Consider the following 25342-nt stretch of genomic DNA (forward strand, 5'->3'; position numbering starts at 1 on the left):
CAAAACACAGGTGTGGGAGTGCATGTTTTTCTCCACAGAGACAATGTGTGGATGGATTCTTGCTTCTGCCATCCTTAGGTTGTGCTCCACTTCCAGTCTTGAGCAGTGCCTGGAAACGGGAGAGCTCACAAAATGTTGTAATATATTTTTTCAGTTTTATATAGCGCGAACATGACCCAAAGGTATTGGAGCGCTTTACAGGAGCATCTTTTACATTACACAAGCACACATTCATTTTTTGTAAGCACAGGGAGATTTAGTCATTTGCCCCGAATCACAGGAAGTTGAGCAGACATCAAGAATTGAACCTGGTTTCCCAGCTCTACAGTCATCAGCTCTCGCTGTTGTGCCACATCCTTGCCCCTAAACAAGATATCAGAAAAAGAAGTTCCACAAAACATGCTTTCTGACACAATTAAAAAATCCATGATTATGTGGAGTATGGCCAGGTGTTGCCATGTCAGTAGGAGGCCAGCCACAGTTTTCCAAGAAGGCCTAGGGGACATTTACATCATACACATGTGATATAAGTGATTCAAGAGGATATATACATCTTTATTCTCTAGCAGCATCAAGAGTCAATTTGGCTTATAAAGAAGATCGCCTTCCAAAGCTTCAGAAATAGCTGCACAAGAAAACATTTAAATTTGGCCTATGAAAGAAACGAGGACAGATGGTAGGCATACTTGACAATATTTGTTATATTAGGTTTGTGGACTCTGCTGTAGGGATTGGAAACATGTTAAACAAGCACCAGTGACTTTAATCAAGGTCAAATTCCTTTTTTCGTAAGTCACTGGTAAATTAAGTGATTTTGCTCAGGATCACAAGATGTTGAGCCGATACCAGGACTCAAACCCAGGTCCCCAGAACCAAAGGCAGCACCTATGGCATTAATGCCAAATCCGCTCCTCCTTGAAACATCCAACGTTTCCACTAGTATTGGGACGAAGGGGAAAGGAGCGAAGCTTTAAAAAATAATACAAAAAGCTCTTCACTCTTGCCAGAGAATGTAATCTTCAGGAAGGATACAATTGTTGTAAACTCCTTGCAGTGAAGCGTACTTCCGATATAGGAAGCAGCATGGAGCGCAACTAGACCTGAACTTCGGGGGGTGGGGGCAAAGACTCCCAGCCAGGACTAGCTCTAACACTGATCGCTTCAGCACATGTTGCAGCAGAATGCCACGCTTCCGGATTTAGACATCACATGGATCGAGGAGAGCTCCAGTGGGCAGTCTCCCCTGTGAGCTGTCCCATTTCAATTTCTGCCCTCCCTGCAAGTTTCAACTGCAGCTAGGGCCGTGGTGTCTGATTGCATTGCTGAACACTGATAATCCGTAGTCTTTCTTTGTCACTCACCTCCACACAGACATGGCTGAAGAGCATGGGTACTGAGGCAAGACACAACAGTAAGATATGGTATGGACACGGATTTTATCATGTGTGAATTGACAGTATCTGAATTGGTGGCGGCAGCCATGTCAAAGGCTTTAAAAAACATACAGGACCTCCTGTCTGACCAGTTTTGACCTGCAAAGGATCGCAGTTCGGACACACCCTGTGGGTGCAGGCGGGTCCCCAAAGTGTGGATCAGAGTTAAGAGAAATCTGGAACAAAGGCATACTCTGTTGACAAGTTGCAGTTGCGAAGACCAGAGGGAGGAGGTAGCTGCTGGGCCCAGTGGTGTATTTTGACCAGAGAAGGGTGCCGCCCATAAAGGGGCTTCTGACTAAGACCTGGGGATACAATTGCCTTCACATCAGGTGTGCAACGCCCATAAGGCTCAAAGGGCTTCAGCGCCATCACCCCCCTTTCCGCCAAACTCATCCGTAGTGTGTGTCAGACAGTTTTTCAGCTGCCAGCCGCACCCCACTACTTTCAGGTCTTTAAAAGACCATTTACGCGTTAATGAGGCTTTGTTGTTTTTCACACCTTCTTAGAGCCCCTGAATCTCCACTCTTCCTATTGCTGGAAGAATTACCCCCCCTCCCACTTCCCACCACCTCCGAAATCGTTGTGCCTCTGGCCTTTAAAGACCTGTGACTCCAGACACTCTCAGGCGAGCCCCCAGCAGCTGGAGCTGCAGCAGCCCGGACTGAGATACAGGACTCGCGCCTGAAAGCAACAATAGAAGGTGAAGTGCGTGCCCCCCCTGGAGGGATGCTGTGCCCCCCCAGGGGGGCGTGCCCCACAGTTTGAAGACCTATGTCCTAAAGGAAGGGGTGGGGAGGGGGCGAGGGTTTCACAATGTTCCTGCACACATGCAATCTGAAAAAGTGGAAGCAATGAGCCATGCATGATGCACAGTGCCAGGACGTGAGGCGAGTGTGATATGGTGTTTCCAGAGCTTTAAGTGGGATGAAAAAACTAGGGGGGTCTCTCCAAAGGGGGTGTTCGAATTAATTAACTGCATGGCTTAAAACACCTAAACTAAAAATCTGTGCTTAGCAAAGTGTACCTCCTGACTGGTATTTTGCTGCTTCTGTCATTGCATCCAGATATATAATACAACAAGTAACGTTACACCTACAACAAGCCTATTGGCTTTGTCAATGGTTGTCAGTTGCATAAAATAAAAAAGCAGCAACCATGGCTTTGTTGAACATAATACTGAAAATGCGTCAGTTCTAAAATGATGAGAATGTGAATGAACTATAACCCCTTCTGTTTAACTGGTTTCACCGCCTTCTTTTCATGAACTGATTCTCAGGTGGCAGCATGGGCGTTAGTGTAAATGTCTTCCATCTTACAGAACGCCGTGCCCTTGACCGAGGCAGGAGGAGGCCACCACATGCTGTAACAGCCCAGAGTGGCCCATTGTCATTCTGCATGTGGCAATCAGCCGGCATACAGAATGACAATGGGCATGGTGGGACAGCTCTTGTGCTCAGAGGAGTGCGAGGCGGCCCCATCGGGGAGCTGAGGCTTCTTGCAGGGGAGCAGTGCTGCTCCCTGCAATGCCCAAAATTACGGACAAAAGGCACCCATAAAAGGGATCGTCATGGACAACGGACATGATATTCAAATTACGTTTGATCCGTGAAATTTACTAGGGTGTATAAGACTGAATTCTTGAAGTGAAGGTGTGCAGCGCCGATTTACCCAGGGTCACAGCTTTAAGTGGGCCGGGTCCTGCCGGTGCTCATAGTGCCAATATCGGCAACACTCATCCCCCTCATGCAGCATCATACCCAATAAATAAACAGACAAAACACTGTTTTCTGTGGAGAAAATTGCTGCAGGTTTATTAGCATACCAACTATGCCAACATGGTGGGTTATCTTACAGGTGATCCAAAGGCAAGCCACCCCTTGCGGCCTACCACCTGATGGGCCAACTTGCATCATGGCCTTAGCCAATCAGTGCTTAGCGGTTATAGTGAGGGGATAGCCCCTCCCACTTCCGGTGAACCGTCGCTCCACTCCCTTACTCACGCCCCCCTACGAGGGGCGGAGCGTTCAAGCGACCCCCGGTTGTACAGGTTTCCAACCGCCCGTAGGACAGACAGGGCGCTGTCGCACCTCAGGGTCCACCGCGAAGACTTCCTGGGGATATTAGGCCTCAGCACCCATTGTGCTCCTGAAGAGGGTATCCCTGAGTACCTTTCCGCCTCTGGATCACCCTGTAACTCCGCCTGCAACACAAATAAAAGATTAGAAATTCCTTCCTCCCTGCCACCCTGATTACGCCGGGTAAGCGGCAGGGAGGGAAACTGCGTCAGTGGTGAGGGACAAAGAGGCCTCCAGGTGGGCAGGGGAGGAATTTATACCTCTCCCCTTCCCCCAACCGGCTGGAAATGACGAGCAGGACCCCAAAGGGGTCTCGTGACGCTGGGCTGTCCCGTGTGTCATCCTGTGGCACTAAAGGGGCCACCATCTTAGGAGGTCCCCTTCGTGGACGTCAGGCAGCCCACAGCACCAGCAGTTCTAACAAGCATTGGCATAGCCAATAGGTCTCGCCTTTGGGACCTTATAAGTGTTTAGCCATGCAACAGTTGCACAGTTGCATAACTAAACACTTATAAGGTCCCAAAAGCAAGACTTATTGGCTATGCCAATGCTTGTTTTAACTGCTGCAATCTATTGAAGCCTCACGGAGAACATCAAAGCGGCCGTGTGGCCGCAAAAGAGATCGCGATCAAACATTAAAGCGGCCGCACGGCCGTGAAAGTGAAAGTAATCGCGGTAAAGCGCGACGCGCGCGCCCGCGCACATGCACTGTAGCTCTAGGCTGGCCTGGTAGCACTTTTTGGAGCCCTCACAAAATGTCTCGCCAGACCAGCACATGCGCTGGGTCAGGCGAGACCTAAAAAGCAGGTGATGACACGGGTCTCTATCAGGCTTTCCATTTGGCCCTCACCCTCAGGGTGATAAAAAAAATAATCCTAGCTCTGCAGCAGTGCCACCCTTCACTGCCTTTGAGGTAACTTCGAAGAGACCCGTTATAGGGGCATATTATCAAGACATAAAATTATCGCCGCTTTAGCGGCAGAAAACTGCAGCTAAAACGGCGATAATGGGCTTGATAATATGCTCTATGGAATTCCAATTGAAGCTGAGGTTAGATGTCCGTCACATCTAACATGGGCTTCAATTGGAATTCCATAGAGCATATTATCAAGCCCATTATCGCCGTTTTAGCGGCAGTTTTCTGCCGCTAAAGCGGCGATAATTTTATCGCCTGTCTTGATAATATGCCCCATAGTTCTTTCACAGTCTCATCATTTCAGAACTGAAGCATTTTCAATATTAAATACGACGAAGCCATAGTTGTTGCTTTTTCATCTTACCTAACTAAAAACCATTTACAAAGCCAATAGTTCTGACTTTTTGTAGGTGTAATGCTACTTGTTGTGTTATATATCTGGATGCAATGACAGAGGCATCAAAATATCAGTCGGGTGGCAAACTATGCAAAGCACAGATTTTTAGCTTACCTGTAATTTAGCCACGCCATAAATCGGCCATGCCCCTTAGAGAGACCCCCAGTTTTTTCATCCCACTTACAGCCCTGCCCAGGGTTCAGAGGGAGCAGTGAGCAGAATGTTTCAGCACTTCCTCCTTTTCTAAAGTAGGAGTCTCGTGTCCCTCACCCGTGTCCCCTGGCAACCTGGGAACGCTCTAGGAGAGAGCTCCACCTTGTACCTCAGTGTGCGACTGACTGCAGACCCGAGCACGAGCCCACGGCTGCCCCGGACTTTCCCCTCACAGAGAGAGATTCCTACACAGGAGTGCGCCATGAACAAAACTCACCCTCAGGCAAGTGTGACTAGAAATCCTGGGGCAGATTTACAAGCCACTTTTGCGTCATTTTTAACATGGGAAAAATGACGCAAAAGTGGCGCAAGGGTCTTGTAAATCTGCCCCCCTATGTTTGTGGAGGGGGTGGGGAGGGCGCGCGTGAGGGACAATTCAGCGTCACGCAATCAGGGAAAGAAATGTATGCAGCAGAGTTATTCTTTAACATGACAGAAACGCAGCGAGTGTCATTTTGTTCAGTTTCTCTTTCCTGGACATTTTTACGCCTAGAAGAGGTTACGTGGTATAACATGTTTTGTAAATACATATTCATTTTGCACCAGTAACATGAATAAACTTAGTGTTGTCCAGACACCGTATAACTCTGTATGCACCCCGTGAAGGTATATCATTTGCCTGTGGGTTGCGAACGATGTCTTACTAGAGGAAACCACGGCTTGACCTTGGTGCTTTCAAAACATTGCAAATGACATATTTATCCCGATGCTCAGTGTGGCATCAAAAACATAGACAACTCATCAGCACAGCCACATTTTGCCACATCACAGCAGACCTCAGGGAGTCCAAGAGCTGCGCTACATGTTAAAGTAAGTTCAGCCCTGGTGAAAGCTTTGGTACATCACATGGTCTTTGGCAATCCTCTCCAGCACCATCCAAGGTACTTGACTCTATTTTCACTTGTTTCCAGAGAGGGAGTTTTGATGCCACCTCCTTCGGCTCATCGGGGTCCATGCTCCCCAGGGAAGAAGGTACAAATAAAACCGCTGTTTATATTTTACGAACAATTAAAATAGAGGAATAATGTCAATATAAAATGGTGTCTGTAACAATAGCTCCTTATTTTGTAAGTAAATAGTGTTATAGTGCTACGTGTGGTGCTTTCTGGCAACTTTCAAACATTCATTTTCCTGCCTTCTTTCCCGCTTCGAAGGCAGTGCTGTCCAACCTGGCTTAGTTTGTTTAGCCCATTGGCCACGGGTGTCCAACATAATTCCATAAGGATCCGATCCATGTCAGACTTTCAGGATATCCACATAAGATCAATTTACAGCCAATGAATCTACGCAAGAGTCATCAACATAGTCAGTGCTTGTGATGAAGATATTTCAAGATTAGATACACCTGTTTAGACCCGTGGTCTTCAAACATTTTAGGGCTCAATTACAAGTCTGGCGGTCCATGGACTGCCACACTCGTGGAGGCATGGCAACGGCTGTCTCCTGACTGCCCTATTATGATTAGGGTGGTTGGACTGCTATTGTCCCGCTGCATCTGACGGGGAACCGCCATTCCCTGGCGGTGTTGCAGAGGTCAGGAGGCATCAATATGCTTGGCAGCACAGCCGCGGTCCCGCCAAGCATATTAGGAGTTTCCTCTCCGCCATGGTTTTCATAGCTGTTCCTCCTCCATGAAAACCCTGGCGGAGAGGAAACCATCATCATCATTAGTCTTTATTCGATTTAAAAAATAAATCATAAAAGACACAAACATAAATCCAGACATGACATATAAAATCCATTAAAACTTTAGAAACCATCAATAAATACGTTAAAATTTTTTTTTTTTTTAAAAAGCATTAAACAAGTCAATATAACAACAAAGTTACAAATACATTATTAATAAACCCCCATCAACTACAGAATTATGAAGAATCAGTTGGCGTAATTTCAGACTGTGTTGCAACAATTTGGGCTGGATGGAGGGGATGTTTCTGGTGTTTACCACAGGCTTGCGCCCTTAGGGTCCATGCCCAACCCAAAAATTTGGCTATAGGTATAGAAATAGTTGGCGAAGTGCTAGTGCATAAAATTCTTAAAGCAACAGCACTGCTCCTTGTGCCCAAGTTTCTACACAAAGGTGTCAGCCACACTCGTCTGGGAGTGACTAGTACTGGGCAAACAAACAGGAAATGGGCAATAGATTCTGTCTGTAGCCCACAAGCAGGGCAGATTTCCTCTCGAGGACTAGACCACCTGCCTGTAAGAGATTTGAGTGGTAGGGAGCCTGCTCTCAGCTGGAAGTAGAGCTTCCTGTCTCTGGGTTTCGTAATCAGGTCCCAATATAACTCAAGGACGGGCGTGGTCTTCACCTCTAGGTAGCGACCAGCCATCCCGTTGGGGTTTGCTCCGCTCCATACCTGATGGTCAACTCGTTCCCAATTAATAGCTTTTATAATTTTCTTAGAGGGAAACTGTGCAGTTGCAGGGTCGCTCCATAACCCCGCCATGCCCAAAACTGTCAAGGTCTGGCGTAGCTGCCTCAGCCAGTCAATCTTGTGGAAAACGTCTAGATCTATGACATCCATAAGCCCTTTGGCATACAAGGAGAGCTAGGGAGTAGTCCATAGCCTTCGCCAGTATAAAACCGGACGAAGTCTGGCAATGTCCACGATGGCCTTCCTACCAAGCTCATACCTTACAGGAACCATAGGGGAGCTCTGGGGGAGTCCTGTTATACTACGGAGGAATGAATTTTCGGCTAGGGTTAAAGAAACCAGCCGGTTGAACCCCCATAGTTCTGCCCCGTATAAAACTGAACCTAAGGCCTTTGCCTCGTAGACTTGGAGCACAGGTTTTATGGGCCTAGTAAAGGATGTTTTGTGCTCTCTAATTAGTGTTCCCGAGATTTGCCTAAGCTTCAGGGCGGCTACCTCTATATGCTTGTCCCATTTGTTACTAGTTGTTATGTGTATGCCCAAATAAACAAAGTTGGAGACCATTTCAATTGGTTGCCCATCCAAGAAGAACTTTCTCCCTCCAAAGCTTGAGTGCGGATTAAAAGCCATGAGTTTCGTCTTGGCCACGTTTACCTCCAAGCCATGACCAAGGCAAAAATCCTCAAAGACTAATAGAGCTCTTTGTAAGCCACTTGGGGTTTTTGATACGATTAACGTATCATCCGCAAACATTAATATCGGAGTAATAACTCCAGCAAGCTTCGGAGCATCAGTGGTAACACTAAGCATAGATTGGACTAACAAAGGGAGCCCTGCAGGGCTGCCTCTGCCCCCTGTGTGCAGGCACCATTGATTACTGGCAATGTAATTATACTCATAGATCTATATATCTACAACATATTACATTTAATGTGCATTGGATAGACACGTTATATTCCTAGGGAGTCTTAAAAATAGCACACAGCATATATTACAGCAATTTCTGCTGTTCATCATTGTTTGTACAGGACAACCCTTAGAATCTTCGCTTTTCTCATGGAAATACTTTCTTTTTAAGAGCACTTTAGTAAAATCTTCATACATTTTTTATTTAGATATCCCCTTTACCACTAAATATGTTCATTTATCCAGATATACGTTTTCAATTGCAAATGTATAATTGTCAATGTTGTTAAAATAGCAGTTTCATTGAAACTGGATATTTCAGCCTTCTTGAATACATTTTTTAATGTTTGTTCTAGAATAGTTAATATCTTGATTTTGAATTTATAATTTTTAAACAGTAAACACTTTCACAGAACCTAAGTAGATGGCAAGTCAGAGGGGCTTCTATATTGTTTGGAAGAAGGCGGACCGGGATAACCGCACTTACCTGCTATATTACCTATATGGTGTGTCCAAAGATAGTTCAAGTTGGTGTGCACATGCAACTCCTGCACCTGCCGTTGTTGGGTGCCAGCTGCCAAGCAGAGAAAGAACCACACCAAACTTCGGAGAGGTGCACTACCGGGGTGGTCAGGTCCAGGATCCGTGGTTCTGTTGAAGCAGTAAGTCTGGGTAAATCCCAATTTCCGTGGTTCTGTTGAAGCAGTACGCCTGGGTAAAGCGGGATTTACCCAGGCGTACTGCTTCAACAGAACCACAGATCCTGGCCCTTATCAAGGAGGCCACGCCCTTTGTAATATTGCGACCTTTCGCAACTGCCAAACAGACGCTTTCTTGTGACGAACAACACAAACTTACCAGAGCTGGCTCGCACCACACGCATTATAAGATACGGCTACAGGAAGAATATTTCTCTTCGCTGTCCCATTAGCCATGATCGCCCTGAAGAAGTTCATTGTTTAATGAACGAAACGCGTTGGCTGTAACTTTGTATTGTCGGATGACATTGAAAATAAATGATTGATTTTGATACAACCCAAACAAGTGAACATATTTATTGAACTGACCTCCCGGGTAGTGCACCACTCCGAAGCTTGGTGTGCTTCTATATTGTTTGTTTACTTGAAAACATTTACGAATGTCCAAGCAGAGTATTTAAACTACATTAGAGCACTGTTAGACGAAGAGGAATTTTCGCTCCAGAGATAGCCGGCTGCAGGTCGAGGGCGGCACAGACGTAAGCTGTAAAGACCTTTCTCTTTCTGAAGACTTCTTTGTTTTGTCCAATGCACTGCCAGGTGTGAAGAAAGGTTGCCCCCTTGACTTGTGACGCTTGCTCCTTCCCAGCAAAACACCTTCAGGGGTGCCTGCTTGTTGTGGGGCGATTGTCAAACCTGGAATATGTACGTTAGAGTAGAAGCTCTATGCATGAGCCTGGAAATACTCTTGGTGGAAGGTTTTCCAGTTAATTTAGTATTCCCACTGTAAGGCAGTGTTGTTACCTTACGCCTGTGTGAGGAATGCTGATTCAAACTGCAGTATCTTTAAATTGGCTTCTATGATATTGGTGAGCGGAGACACAAGTGAAAGAGAGGATGGGAGTTACCTTACTGCAGACCAGAGCTTCACTCATTCCCACATCCATTTATGTCTTCTGAATGTTAAGCAATCCCACAACTTGGTACTGCTAACAATTGCTTCGGTTGCTTTATAGAGATTTGTGTACCCGAAACTGCACACACAGGTGTGTCTCATATGCAGGCATGTCCGATTTCCCCTTCTGAAGTGCACTTTCTTGCCCATCTATTTTTTTCTCCACATTGCTGTTGATTGGAACCAGGGGGCTGATTTACAAGTTCTGGCGCATCTCTGCAAATCAGCAGGGATGCGCTAGAAAACTTGCGACATGCCAAACTATCCGTGTGCCACTACGGATGCGCTGCATTTACAATGCGGCACGTCGTGGCGCATGGATAGGCAGATGCGCGTCGTATCTGCCGGCATAAGGTTGGCGCAGTGCTAGAGTCGTGTCGCGGGCGAGACGCAACTCCAGCCCTGTTCCAACCTGGCCTATCTCCAACATGCTGCGTCTTGCCTTACGCCTGCTTCAAGCAGGTTCAAGGTTTTGACGCAGCGGCGTCAAAAAAGTGACTGCGACGGACCGCCCACACTGCGACGGTACGCCCACATTATACCCGATGCAGGTATAATGTGGCGTAGGGGTTTACGGCGTGACGCATCTCCATAGATGCGTCATGTTGTAAATCCGTCGCAGCATGGTGCTTGCTTTACGTCGCCGCTGCGTCACAGAAGTGACTCAGCGGCGGCGCAAATGCGTCGCAAGTGCCTCGTAAATCTGCTCACAGATTTTTTTTTAGTGTTCAGTAACCTTTACATGGAACTCTTTTTATTCAAGATGTTTGGTGACGTTTCATCCTCTACCCTCTTTTACGTTGCACATTGCAGTCGCAATGGTTCAGTTTGGAACCTGGCACATTGTGTCATCATGTGTTTGTACTAGCATCCCACATACCCATTTATCTGTTCAGTGTGCCCGTTTGAGAAATGGCGACCCACAGCATGCCTGAGTTTGTGTCGTGTCTTCAGTATGAGGGCGCATCAGACCCAAGTGACGTCCATGGATGTGGAGGAGTTAGGTAGGTCTCCTCCTGCGGAATACATTTGATTTCATCATTAGGAAATGGAGCCAAATGATGACCACCGGGGCTTGGAAACAAGTCGCTGTTCCAAGCATTGTTTTTCTCTCATTGAAGTCGGTAGACACATCTGTGAAATACTTGAGCAATGAACGTAAACCTGGGAAGCACGAAAGCCCTCGATCCCACAATAATTTCCTCCAATACCCAACAATAGATTTAGCTGGATCTGATAGTCGAGGTCCAGGTACGAGATATTAAACACTCTGAAGACAAGAAGGCATGTGCGGACCAAGGGGCATATTAACAAGGCGGCGCTATAAAATTATCGCCGCCTTTGCGGCCGTTTTCAGCCAAAAAGCGGCAATAATTTTATCGCTTTATCAGCAAGGTCACGCTATCGTGTGAATCCTTGCCTTAGCGCCCTTTCCCGTAAGATGCAAAGTGGGCTTTCCGTCCCAAAATAACTGGAGAAATGTCGCTAACCGACATTTCTCTAGTTATCAATGGGCACGCTAAATAGCATAGCGATAAGAAAAGTAGCGCTAACCGCAGTTATCGCTACTTTCCTTACGCCTGCTTTCAGGTTGACTTAGCCATTATATCCAATGGAAGGTGGATATAATGGCGAAGTCCACCCTGCCCTATCAACAAGCTATCGCCAAATGTTGTGCGATTATCGCTGGATTTCCAGCGATAATCGCACATTTGGCAGCTTGCGCCTGGAATTTTATCGCTGTTGAGATAAGTGTTGCTGATAGCATGCTACCTCAGCGATAAAATTCGGCGTTAGCCGGCGATAATTATCCTAGCGCTAAGTGCACTTAGCGATAATTATCGCCGGTTGTTGATGATATGCCCCCAAATCCTTTCTGGCTCCAGAGACTTTGTTGCAACATCGGGAACGATTCCGGTTCCCTGTCTGGGCGAGAGGGTTCCAGGCTGTTATCGCATCATTCATATTCTTGTTGACATATTTGTTGCTGACTCATAGCGCCGAGAAATCATGTTAGCCTCCCCCACTGGGTGTCAGCCAGGCGGTCCAATCTCACTTTGGTTAGTGGCAGTAGGGAGTTGTAAACAGCAGAGCCACGCCCCTCCAGTCTCCATTCTGTTTTGAATCTCTATTGTGACATGGCCTGTCAACTACTGACCCCCCTTCTCCCACAATCCTGATCCCGGCCTATGCTCAGAAACAGGAAGCTGCTGGAAGGAAATGTTACAAAGTTGGCGAGCAAGAAGCCTCATGACAACAGGAAGCAAGGAAAAACGTACTTCACCAGTGCACTCTCACTCCACTTCAGTGTGACAGACAAGGGGCGAGACCAAAGAGGCCCGTATTGAGGGGGGTAGATGTTTTAAAGGGCATACTCCACAAAACAATTACAGCAATCACTGTATGTGGGGGTTAGACATGGTGACCCCCACTTCATTTCTTTTTAATGGCACAATTTGGTATTTTTAAGAGCATGAGTCTCACCTTTGCAACTGTTTGTAATAATTATCAGAAAATGTGCCTTTTAAAGTACAGTGAGCCAGGATTATTGGGAGTTTTCTAGAAATGTTTGTCTTGAAAGCACCACCAAGCAGTAAAATTGGTCAAAACTGAATCAAACATAAATGCAAATATACCTGAGTCTGCGCTTTCTCGATCAAGATACCTTTGGGGAAATGTGTGTCAAATTCTATATTTTGAGACAGATTTTATTAACAAATATTGGTAATAATTAAATGGGTTTTAAATACAGTTCTACTCACATTAGCACATAGGACCTTATTTGGAGTTTGGCGGGTGCGGGAACAGTGCCAGAAGCAGCAAATGTCCTGTCCGCCCTATTTAGAGAGCATATACGCCCATACATCCTAAATAGGATGGCCCAGACACCCTCTGAACTCTAAATAAGAACCATAGTTAGGAGCACACAGACAGCGTGAATACGAGGACATGCTCCCACTGATTGTGAGCACTGTGTGGACTGTACCTGGCTCCGGAGGGATAAACATCCATAGAACAGTAGGCAGGAGAAGGAAGCAAGGTGGGCATCGAGTGGTTTGTGGAAGCATGGGCACAGCTCAGGCAGTGAGTGAGGCAATGTGCCTACTATGCACAGGAGCAGGAACTAGACAGGCAGCCATCTAGCCATTGTTCCACCGCCATGACGCTCAGTGCTTATTTTGTGCCGGGGATTATAACCGTTGCGCACAACGACTCATTTTTGGGTACCCAGATTTATTCGTCATCATCAGAGTTCGAACCAGAGCAAAAGAGAAAAAGGCTGGAAAGGGAGAAAGATGGAGGAGGGAAAAGATAGGAAATCAGGGACAAGGGAGGGAAGCTAGGATCAAAAGGAAACTTCAGATAGGGAAAGGAAATGTAGATTGGGGAAGAAAGAGGTATGAAGTGGAATAGGAACTAGGCAGTCTTGATAGTCTTCAACGTCATCATTCCGTAGTGCTTGTTTTGGGTCTTAACAAAAATTTTAGGCTCCAGCTCTTTAAAAAAAAAAAATTAGCACTGTTTGGACCCATAGTCACTGACGGTGAATGGAAGAACCTCACGCTGCACCAGCCTCTTTTCGCCTCTATAGGTGTGGAAATTTAGCGTGCAAACTGAACATTATCTGCGCCATCTTGCCTCTCCCCAGCGCCACGCATAGCAAATGCACGGCCGCCGTTTTAGGCACCCCACTCTCTCTCCCCGCTCACTCTCGATCGCCAGCGCTTTCCCCCGGCGCTGCGAGCATCCCCCGCGCGCCGGCCACCCCCGCTCCCTCATACAGGCCATAAACCCTCTCCTTCTGCGCGACCCTGCTACGGAACCACTTCCGACCGACAACCCATACATGGTCATGCCTCTCCTTTGATAACCCCCTTCCTCTGCGCCCCATTGTCTGAACTGGTCCCAGGCCATCACCTAGCCCTGCGGATGCAGTTTATTGCCCCTACTGTAAGGGAAACACCCCACATCAAAGGGATTACAGTAGAATCAAAGCCCCTACCCCCTGAGACCCGGCCGGTTGCACACACCCCCGGGAATTAGCGGAATTCCCTGCTGCGCGATAGCCATCTCCCACTGCGGGTAGGGTGGGAACCTCTACTGTAACCATGTGTGGGATCGGATCTGAGCCGGGGCTTCAGGGGATATTTCCCCGCACATCAAGGGAATCTCAAGAATGTACTATGTATAATAAAGCAATAAACCAGTGTATAAGAGACCAGGTCTCAGAGATGCAGTTAGAGCACCTCGTGACGATACCTTGCTGTCTGATCTGATGTGTTCTGCTCCGACGGAATAAAACCTTGTTTCCTGCCTTCCAGTCTCCGGCGCCTGCCTCTTTTATTGGTAAATTATCGAGTGGTATGAGAGGCGATTACCGCCGGGCAAATACTTGAAAGGATACCGACTGAAACTGCCGCTACCATTTAACAATTGGCGTCCCAAACGTGGGGCCCATCAGCGACACGTGGATCCAGTGGGAGAGGTCCCGACGACAGAGTGAACGACTGCAACGATCGGGAGAGCTCCTGCCCAATAGACCCTCGTCTGGCAGCCGATCATCCGAACTTCACTGGTTCCGAGCAGACCTCTCTCGAGTGATCTACGGTCCTGACTGGGAACCATCAGGAGTGCCGCGGCAAATACGGAGAGTAGAGGACGATCGGGCGCTGGAGGCGGAAGACGAGAAACTGTCCACGCGGTCCGGGTAAGGTCGTGAAATACGACAAAAGTGCGAAATAATTGATTGATTGTTTGAATACTAGTATTGCTCATTGATTGTTCTCTTTGAGATATTCGCTGTCTACAAACGGGGAGGAGTAGAAATACTCTCTCTCTCCCTTTGCAGATAGTGAAGGGTAGGTAACGCAGACTTTTGTCCCCGTTGAAACCCGTCGTGCCTATCTTTATCTCCCCATTGATTGATTGTCCGAACATTGATTGTTTTGAAGAATAGTGCTTTTTGAGATATTCTCTGTTTGCAAATAACGTAGAATAGGAATATTCTGTCTAGTCTTTGCAAATAGTGAAGGGTAGGTAACGCAGACTTTTGTCCCCGTTGAAACCCGTCGTGCCTATCTTTATCTCCCCATTGATTGATTGATTGATTGTCCGAACACTAGTTGTTCGATATTGGTTCTTTGGAGGTATTCTCTGCTTACAAATAGCGAAGAATAGAGATATTCTGTCTAGTCTTTGCAAGCAGTGAAAAGATAGGTAGTGCTGACTTTTGTCCCCGTTGAAACCCGTCATGCCTATCTTCTCCCCACTGATTGGTAGTTGGTTCTGCCCGGACCGCTTATTAGAGGTAAACCATCCGGCTCCACTGGAAGGCACCCCTAATAAGGACATGTTCACTAAATATGGACTAGTCGCCGTAGCCTATAGCAAGCTGTGGCATAAATATACCAAGAAGGACCCCGAAAGTCAGTGGCCACTGATGGGATCCTTCGACGACCATAAGATAGAAGCGCTAGAAATAGCTCTGCGTAGCAATAAGACGACGCCTACTATGCTTGACAGTATCGGCATGTGGCGCAAAGAAGCAACGCAACGGAAAAAGAGGGAAGAAGTAAAAGCAGAAAAGGAATTACGAAAGGCAGCTCACCTTGCCGCTAGAAAGTTAGAAGAGGACATAAAGGAGAGAAGGGAAACTAAACTAAGACAGGAACCCGAAACCTCAGGCCAGTACGCTGTTAGGACCCCTTCTTTGCTCTACCCTGAGTTGTCCTCCAAGCAGCGAACGAATGACGAGTTACTGTTAGGTCCTCCGATCATTAACATGCCCCCTCCGTATGCACCCTCCCAATCAATAGTACAACACCCACAACCCCCGAACACGAGCGAAAGCAGTACAAGGGCCTCGGCCCTCACGGCCTCCGAGCCGGCTGAGCCTCTTGTGCCGAACCCAACGTCAACCACAACGCCAGTCGACCATGAGATAGGAAAGAAAGAGTCCACCAGAATGAATCGACTAACTAAGGATGAACGAGCAGGAATTGACAAGATAGTAGGGACGCTGGTGGAACGAAAAGAAAGTGAGGAGTATATAACAGACGTGTATAACTCGTATGCCGACAGCCGCAGACGACACTTCGTCGTACGGCTCTGTTATCACGCCCTGAATGCATATGAGGATAGGTACCAAGATAAAGGTCCCGAAGTCTTAGCGGCCCTATATAGGAAGGTAGACATTGGGGAAGAAAGAGAGGGCGATGTAACGAACCTCTTCACTCGTACACTCGAGGTCTACCGACACCTTAAAGAACATGGACAGACCACCAAAACAGAAACCCCCATAGCAATTAATCCCCAGGGAGGAAGGGCCGATGCCATGATGCCCATTAAAGAAGCTGCCCCCTACTGGGTCCCCCCACGGGGTCAGGGAACACACGACGACATCAACAACCCAGATGCGAAGGGAAGGGTTGTATATAACTGGGTCTATCAGCCGTGGGACCGGCAAGATATTTTGACTTTTAGAAAGACTCTACCCGACTTAAGAAAGAACCCGACTGCCTTCTACACGGAATTGGGTACAGCCTTAGGCTCAACGATAATGACGTTAGCAGATATCGACTTGTTCTTTGGGCTATGTCTGCCGGCTGATGTGTGGAAACAAATCCGGAAAGTTGACCACGCTGAGCCGTTCGGATATACCTGGGTACAACTCGATACCATAGATAAACAGCGAGAGCCAGGACAGAAACCCCCGAAAGCCATCTTAGAGCTCCCAGACAAGATTGTACAAAAGCTGAAGACTCTAATCCCAGAAAGAAAGGTAGACTGGTCGATAGTGACGGCTTGCCGTCAGAAACCCCAGGAAGATGTGTCTGAATACTTCTCCCGATTCGAGACTGTGTTTTCCGATTACAGTGGCCAAGACATGACCACCGCAACCGGACACCACCTCTTTGTCCAGAATTATGTAAAGGGTCTGTCACAGGAAGTTTCCCAGAAGCTACAGACCAGCGAGAGTAGTTGGGCAGCCTCCAAACCCGCAGCGATTCTCCAGATGGCCCAATACTACGAAAATCAGAAAAACGAGAACGATAGGGCATCAGAGAAGAAGAAAAAGGAACTGAAGGAGAGAGTAATGATAGCACAGTTGCAAGGGGTGACCATAGGAAGGGAACCCCCGAAAGAGAATTACCAACCAACCGCCCCTAGAAAGCTACCCCCTAGAGACCATACACCTGCACCCTACAACGGACGGAGAGACTTGGATGGGAATCAATGCGCGTTCTGTAGAGGGTTCGGACACTGGAAATCCCAGTGCCCGGTCCTTCTGGAAATGAACAAGAATAGGGACCCCAGAGACACAACATATGACCCCAGAAACAGAGGACAGGGACGAGGGCACACGAACAACACCATCAACGACAGGCCAGGCAGACCAAACACCTTTGATCGCCCCCGACAAAACCAGTATCAGCAGTCCGACTACGAAAGCACCCATGACTTCGCATAGGACCGCCAGGGACAAGGGAGGGATCCAGTCGAACTCCGTGTTGACCAGCAAGGTCCTTACGTTACCGCTAAGGTCTTGGGCACAAAATCTCCATTCCTGGTAGATACTGGGGCGACACGTAGTGCGTTATCTAAACGACTGATTCCTAGGGCACCCTTGTCTGGCTCACACGTAACCTCAATAGGCTTTGACGGAACGCCCTCCACTAACCCCTTATCAACACCAATCTCCTTTGACTTAGAAGATAACACCACTGACACGACCTTTCTGCTCTCCTCCAACACCCCCGATGCTATTATGGGACTTGATTTGCTAAAGCATTTTCGAGCCACCATCAGATGCTCCCCAGACGGAGTTCGAGTCATCCTACACGATAACCCAGATCTGTCCAGACCCTGTCACACACGGCGTATGCTCTCTATAACCGATGCTGATATGTCCCTACTCGACACATTACCTTCACATCTATGGGCTAAAACCGACTCAGATGTAGGGCGCATGGTGATCGACCCGGTACACATAACCGTCCGACCGGACGCAGTGCTCCCGAAGCTCCCACAGTATCGGATATCACCCGAAGGCGAGAAGGCATTGGTGGAAATCATCGAGTCCCTGGTCGAGGCAGGAGTGGTGGAAGAAGTAGTCAGTAATGTTTGCAACAGCCCTATCCTACCCATTGTAAAGAAGCAAGGCGAGGGGGATGAGAAAGCCTACCGTTTCATTGTTGACTTGCGAGAGGTTAACAAAGTAGTCATACCCCAGTACCCCGTAGTCTCAGACATCACCACCATCCTCACCCTGATTCCACCCACTGCCACCATCTTTACTGTTATTGACCTCAAGAACGCATTCTTTTCCATCCCCATCCACCCAGACAGCCGCTACCTGTTCGGCTTCACTTTAAAAGCCCGTTCGTACAGATTCTGCAGGGCACCCCAAGGCTACACTGAGAGTCCCAGTATTTACAGCCAAGCCCTCAAGAGGCAACTGGATGCAGTCCAACTACCCGATGGAGTGGTGTTGATACAGTACGTTGATGACATTCTTTTGGCGGCCGACACCACTCCTCTCGCCGTCACAGCCACCATTCACCTCCTCCGCTTCCTTGCGGAGAACGGTCACAAGGTCTCCAGAAAGAAATTGCAATTCTGCCAGCCCCAGGTAACTTATCTAGGCCACCTACTATCCAAAGACGGGAGGAAACTTACCCCTGACCGAATTCAAACCATCCTAGAAACCCCTGTTCCCAAAACTCAGAAGCAAGTACGATCCCTAGTGGGCCTCACCTCCTTTTGTCGACAGTGGTTGCCAAACTTCAGTCTTACCATAAAGCCTCTGCTTTCCCTGCTGGCTAAGGATGTCCCCTTCCCCCTCCCCTGGACACCCGAATGCCAATCCTCCTTCAAAGAATTACGAGACGCCCTCTGCTCGGCCCCAGTCCTAGGAACCCCAGACTACACTAAACCTTTCTCCCTCTACACCCACGAAAGGGAGGGATGTGCGTTGTCTGTCCTAACCCAGTCCATAGGCCCTAAGCAACGCCCTTGTGCCTACTTCTCTGCCACTCTTGACCCCGTAGCCAGAGCTTTGCCCGCCTGCCTTCGAGCAGTAGCCGCCGCTGCTGTCTCTATCCGGCAAAGTGAGGGGATCGTGCTCTCGAACCCCCTCACAGTATTGGTACCCCATGCTGTTGATACCCTCCTGAACCAAACCAAGACTCAACACCTGACTAGCGCACGACTGACTGGGTATGAACTGACTCTGCTTGCACCCCACATCACATTAAAACGATGCACCACTCTGAATCCAGCTACACTACTGCCTCTCCCTGACGCTGACCCCAATGCATCTCCTATACATGATTGCGTGACCCTCACCGACGAACAAACCAAGAGTAGGGTTGACCTCCGGGATACTGCCTTCCCGGACCCTGACGGAGAACTGTGGGTGGATGGCTCATGCATCAAGCTCCCCGATGGCACCACCTCAGCTGCCTATGCAGTCACCACAGCTCGAACAGTTGTTGAGACAGCCCGCATCACACAGCGATCCGCACAGGCGGCTGAACTAATTGCCCTCACACGAGCCTGCATCCTGGCAGCAGGGACAACCGCAAACATTTACACAGACAGTCAGTATGCCTTTGGGGTAGTTCACCACTTCGGGCTCTTATGGAAAGAGAGGGGATTCTTGACTTCTCATGGCACACCCATCCTGCATGGAGATCTAGTCTCTGCCCTGACCGAAGCAGTCCTCCTCCCCACACGGATAGCTGTGATCAAATGCCAGGCACACAAGAAGGTGACAGACATTATAGGTCAGGGAAATGCACTAGCTGACATTACTGCCCGAACCACAGCCGAGAATAGGTCCACGACCCGCATGTACGTGACCAGGTCACAAACTGAGAAATGGAAGGATGCTAGGGAAACGATTAGGGATATCCAACTAGCCAGCACACCACACGAATTAACTGAATGGGCCCGGGTGGGATTGAAGGACGATGACGGTTGTTGGCGAACTAAAGACTCGAACAAATGGTTGCTACCCGACTCATACTTGATCCCCATGCTGACCATGGCACACTCCCCCGCACACATAGGGTCTGCCCCCATGATCGAACTCATCTCCAAAGTCTGGCACAACGACAGAATACCAGACTCAGCCAAACGTCTGGTCCAACAATGCCTAGTATGCCTCCAACACAACCCTGGGAAAGGAACTGCTGTACCCCGGGGAGGGTTTGGGGTCCCCAATCACCCCTTTGAAGTCCTACAAATGGACTATGTCCAGCTAGAAAGGTGCCAAGGTTTAAAGTATGTGCTTGTCGTTGTGTGTGCCTTCAGCAAGTGGGTGGAAGCCTACCCGACCCATGACAACACCGCTATGACTACTGCAAAAGTACTGCTGAAGGAATTCTTCCCCCGATACGGCCTTTGTCGAATTTTGTGGAGCGACAATGGCCCCCACTTCGTAGCCGAAGTTATCCAACTCATCTTAAAAGGGTTGGGTGTAAAACAGAAGTTCCATGCGGTCTTCCATCCCCAATCTGCAGGCCTGGTTGAGCGACACAATGCCACATTGAAGCTTAAGATAGCAAAAATAGTCGCCACCACAGGACTAAGATGGCCAGACGCTCTCCCACTAGCATTGCTATCAATGCGTTCCACCCCCACCAAACACCACTTAACCCCCTACGAGGTCGTCTTTGGGCGGCCCATGAACCTTTGGACTGCACCAAAACCATCATCCATCCACGACGTCCCGGACGTCCTCATGTCTGACTATTTGTATAACCTAACTAAGACGTTGTCTGTTATCCATCAGCAGGTGCTGCACGCCATTCCCGATGTTTCCAGGGGCCCGGGACACGACATCCAACCCGGTGACTTCGTCTTAGTGCGTAACTTCCAGCGCACCAAGAGTCTGGAGCCCCGGTGGACGGGCCCCCTGCAAGTCCTGATCACCACCCGAACAGCTCTTCGAGTGGAGGGGAAACGCAATTGGCTGCATGCACACCACTGCAAGAAGGTATCACCGACCCTGACAACCACGGACAACATCACCGCCCAAGAGGAACTTCTGGACAAAGACCGACCATCCCTGAGCCGCTGCCCGGATACAGAGACACTTGAGTTGATTGAATATCCCGATCCCACTGTGCCATCCAAAGAAGGGTATAACTTGCGACGAAAGGAGAGAACTTCGGCTAAGCAGACCACAGGCTAAGTGGAAATCTCAGAACGGTAGCCTAGTCACCTCAAAGGCCACCAGGAGAGAAACTAAAACAAAGTCTGTGGTTCTGCCCGCTACCGAGTCTCTTGAAGGTGATGGAAGCGCCCGACATGAAGATGATGGAAGCAACCGGACGTCCGAAGATCCACTTCAAAAACCCAAAGACTGACCGAATGCACAGCTTTAAGACAATAGCACTTTTCATTTCCCTTCTCTTTTGCCTTCTCCTCGTGGTTACCTTCTGGATCATGGAGGAGAGCACACCCGCTCATAAGACATTGCTGACTACCGTTCAACCTACCACCACGAAAGAACACCATCTGATCTCACTTTCACCCCAACTCCGAGAAAGGCGTAAGGAGTTCTGGAATAACTCTTTTGTGCAGTTACTCCACCAACACAATCTTGCCACCAACGCCACTAACTGCTGGATCTGTGGATTGCTGCCCCATGCCACTGGGCACTCAATCCCCTTCATCCCTTCACCTTTTTCCGTCCATGGTTCCTGCCTCGCCTGGCTGATCCTCCTGCAGGAGAGCTACAAGGACAATGCCACTTCCGGCAGAACCATGTCACACTTCTACCATGGGTTCTGGCTGAACAAAACTGGTAGAACCTCCGCCCTCTTCTGCCCTCTGAGATCGAACACTTCCTTTCACATGGACATCCCCGCCAAAGAACGAATTGAAATGCAAGTGTTCAACAATCCAGCCAGACCCACCTTCTCTTACCTCCGAAAACGGACAGCCGCCACCCTAACAGTGGCCCTGTCCGTCATCAACATCACTGGATCTTTATGCCTCGAAGGCCTGGGGGCACAGCTGGTGGGCCACAGCTCCTGCCTCATCACCCGAACATTGGACTCAGTTGACCCACCTTCCTTTGTTGCCTCCCCGAATATGTACTTTGTGTGTGGTACTAAGGCCTACACCTGGCTCCCGAAAAGTTGGGGAGGCACCTGCTACATCGCCTTTGTCCTTCCTCTGACGTATGTGGCTCCAGCAAACCATCACCGACAGAAACGTGCCAAAGACATTGTACAAACCGACTCCACCAGAGCACAGTTCATGGACGCAGTAAAGGGTCTTGTTCCGCTCTGGGGTCCGATGGCAAACAGCCGTGCCATCCGCCACTTAACCCAGGCAGTCGAAACAGCAATGAACATTACAGCTGGCGCCCTCGCCAACAACACCGCTGAGCTTCAGGCCGTCCGCCTGGTGGCTCTCCAGAACCGCCTTGTTCTAGATGTGGTTCTGGCTGACCGCGGAGGAGCATGCCGCATCATTGGGTCCAGCTGTTGTACCTACGTACCGGATAACTCACCCTCAGTCTACAAAGCAATTGAACACCTCCACAGACTGTCCACAGAGGTCCATCAAGAACAAGAAGAATGGTCACTGGGGAGTTGGTTTTGGGACGCTATTAAAGGTTGGGGATGGAGGCTGTTTTCATTTATCCTCATACCAATCATGATACTATGTGGATGTTGCTTGGGGATTCAGTGTCTGCCACCTTTATGTTCGCTTTTTATTAACTGCATCTGCCCTAAGACTTTGGACTTTGAAACTGAGCAGATGAAAGCTCTGAATGAGGTGGAGGTACGGGGTATTATGGGGATAGATCCAAACTAGGCAAGCTGGCGAGACATGTTAAAAGGGAGGACTGTGGAAATTTAGCGTGCAAACTGAACATTATCTGCGCCATCTTGCCTCTCCCCAGCGCCACGCATAGCAAATGCACGGCCGCCGTTTTAGGCACCCCACTCTCTCTCCCCGCTCACTCTCGATCGCCAGCGCTTTCCCCCGGCGCTGCGAGCATCCCCCGCGCGCCGGCCACCCCCGCTCTCTCATACAGGCCATAAACCCTCTCCTTCTGCGCGACCCTGCTACGGAACCACTTCCGACCGACAACCCATACATGGTCATGCCTCTCCTTTGATAACCCCCTTCCTCTGCGCCCCATTGTCTGAACTGGTCCCAGGCCATCACCTAGCCCTGCGGATGCAGTTTATTGCCCCTACTGTAAGGGAAACACCCCACATCAAAGGGATTACAGTAGAATCAAAGCCCCTACCCCCTGAGACCCGGCCGGTTGCACACACCCCCGGGAATTAGCGGAATTCCCTGCTGCGCGATAGCCATCTCCCACTGCGGGTAGGGTGGGAACCTCTACTGTAACCATGTGTGGGATCGGATCTGAGCCGGGGCTTCAGGGGATATTTCCCCGCACATCAAGGGAATCTCAAGAATGTACTATGTATAATAAAGCAATAAACCAGTGTATAAGAGACCAGGTCTCAGAGATGCAGTTAGAGCACCTCGTGACGATACCTTGCTGTCTGATCTGATGTGTTCTGCTCCGACGGAATAAAACCTTGTTTCCTGCCTTCCAGTCTCCGGCGCCTGCCTCTTTTATTGGTAAATTATCGAGTGGTATGAGAGGCGATTACCGCCGGGCAAATACTTGAAAGGATACCGACTGAAACTGCCGCTACCATTTAACATAGGGGTCTTCGCAGTGCTTTCAAATTGACCGGAAATGTGGCAGGGGGTGCAATTTAAAGGATGAAGAAGGCTCAAACATGAGGGAAAGAAGAGCCACCAAATGAAGCCCCCTATTTCTGCACCGTGACACAGAAAGCATGTGGCCTTCTGCCTGTGCTGAAAACCAAACAGGTGTTTTCTGGGAACTCGCATTGCTAGAAGCAGGCCATGGGGTTATTTTGGTCAGGCTTGAGGGGTCATTGTGTGTTGAAGCTCATGGCCTGCCTTTTCAAAATTATAGGCTAGAAAGTATCGTGAGGGGCAGCATTTGCCAACAGTATGTCCTCTTGATTGGGAGGGCTGCTTAAGAACAATATTGTGTACTTAGGACCATAGACCTGCTTGTTGTAATACCAATAGTGCGAATGTCTGTGGTCTCCCAGTCTGCCTACGTGACCGAGTCTTTGTGTCTGTGCATTAATGACCCTGAGTCTTCTTGTCACATCGTAAGTGGCCTTTTGTTGGTTTCAGTGACCCTGTGTCCCTCCATCCTGTGGTCCAGCGTCCGTTTCGCAGTATCAGCCACCTAATGTCAGAGTCAATCACAATGTTAGTGTCTCCTTATCAGTATCCAAATGTCATTAGAACATTGGAATGTTGAAAGCTCCATTGAAAACAATGGAGTGCTCCAGGCTTCAAATGGCCCGTAGAAGCCCGGAGCTCCAACATTCCAAGTTGTCGTTCACAGCTGTTGCTATGAACAAGGCCTCACGGAGCCCGAGGGGATTTCAATCCCAGAAATATCCTGGGCTTCGTGAGGCCTTAGTTATATTTGTTCGAACATTCTGCCCTCTAGTGGCGCAATGTTTTAATAGCCCTCCGTAGCCTGGCTATACCAGCATTAGAGGCGCTCCCCGGCTGGAGCCGGCCTTTAATGGCCAGTATAACCCGCTATGGCGGGCTATAAGGCTATAATGTATCCATATTAGTGTCTGCTATCCACATGTCCCTTTGCCAGTTTCATTGAATCCTGTGACATTGTCCCAGTGCCAAACAACCCATCCTAATATCATATAATTGTACTAGTGTCACCATTTCGTTGTCAGCGGTCCCATGTAAATCTAACTGCCTCAGTGTCAATGTCTCATTCTCTCTGTAGCTGTGTGCCAGTGACAGTGATGGTGATCCAGTGTTAGTATCAATATTCCTGTAGTTCTGTGTCAATGTACCCATACCAGTGCTCAAGTCAGTGTCTTAGTGTCCGTATCTCTATGGTGCCCCTGCTGTACAAGTACAGTCCCCCAGTGTCTGCTTCTCTCCCCCTGTGCCCCCCAGCATTGATTTCTCTGTCAGTGTTGGTGCTCTAGAGCCAGTGACCCCGTGGCAGTTGTAACACTGTTGGTACCCTAGTTTTGTATCATCTACTGGATCAGTGACCCTAAGTCAGAGTTTCGCACCTATGAGTCAGCCTCTGTTTGTTCTCCCCTGTTTGTGTTCGAGTATTAATGCTAATGTCCCCATCTACCTGTGTCCAGCGTGAGTGTCCAAGTGTCAATGTACCTACGTCACTTCTTCAGTGTCATTGTCCATGTCCCAATATAAACATCCCTGTGTCAATGCCCGCTTATTAGTTTCAGTGTCTCATTGTACCAATACAAGGTTACTATGGTAGTAACCAT

At 48.7% G+C, this 25342-nt stretch overlaps 1 protein-coding gene across 1 annotated transcript in view; it reads left to right on the forward strand.

Moving 5' to 3' along the window:
* The first annotated feature begins 5951 nt into the window (after window positions 1-5951).
* The window catches only part of LDLRAD1 (low density lipoprotein receptor class A domain containing 1), an 89758-nt gene continuing 70367 nt past the window's right edge, over window positions 5952-25342 (forward strand). The window contains exon 1 of the mRNA XM_085602578.1: window positions 5952-6009. Coding sequence (XP_085458704.1) covers window positions 5991-6009 — 19 coding nt within the window. The 5' untranslated portion in view covers window positions 5952-5990. The remainder of the gene's footprint in view (window positions 6010-25342) is intronic.

This window comes from Triturus cristatus, chromosome 4_2 (assembly GCF_964204655.1).
Source record: "Triturus cristatus chromosome 4_2, aTriCri1.1, whole genome shotgun sequence".
Taxonomy (NCBI): Eukaryota; Metazoa; Chordata; class Amphibia; order Caudata; family Salamandridae; genus Triturus; species Triturus cristatus.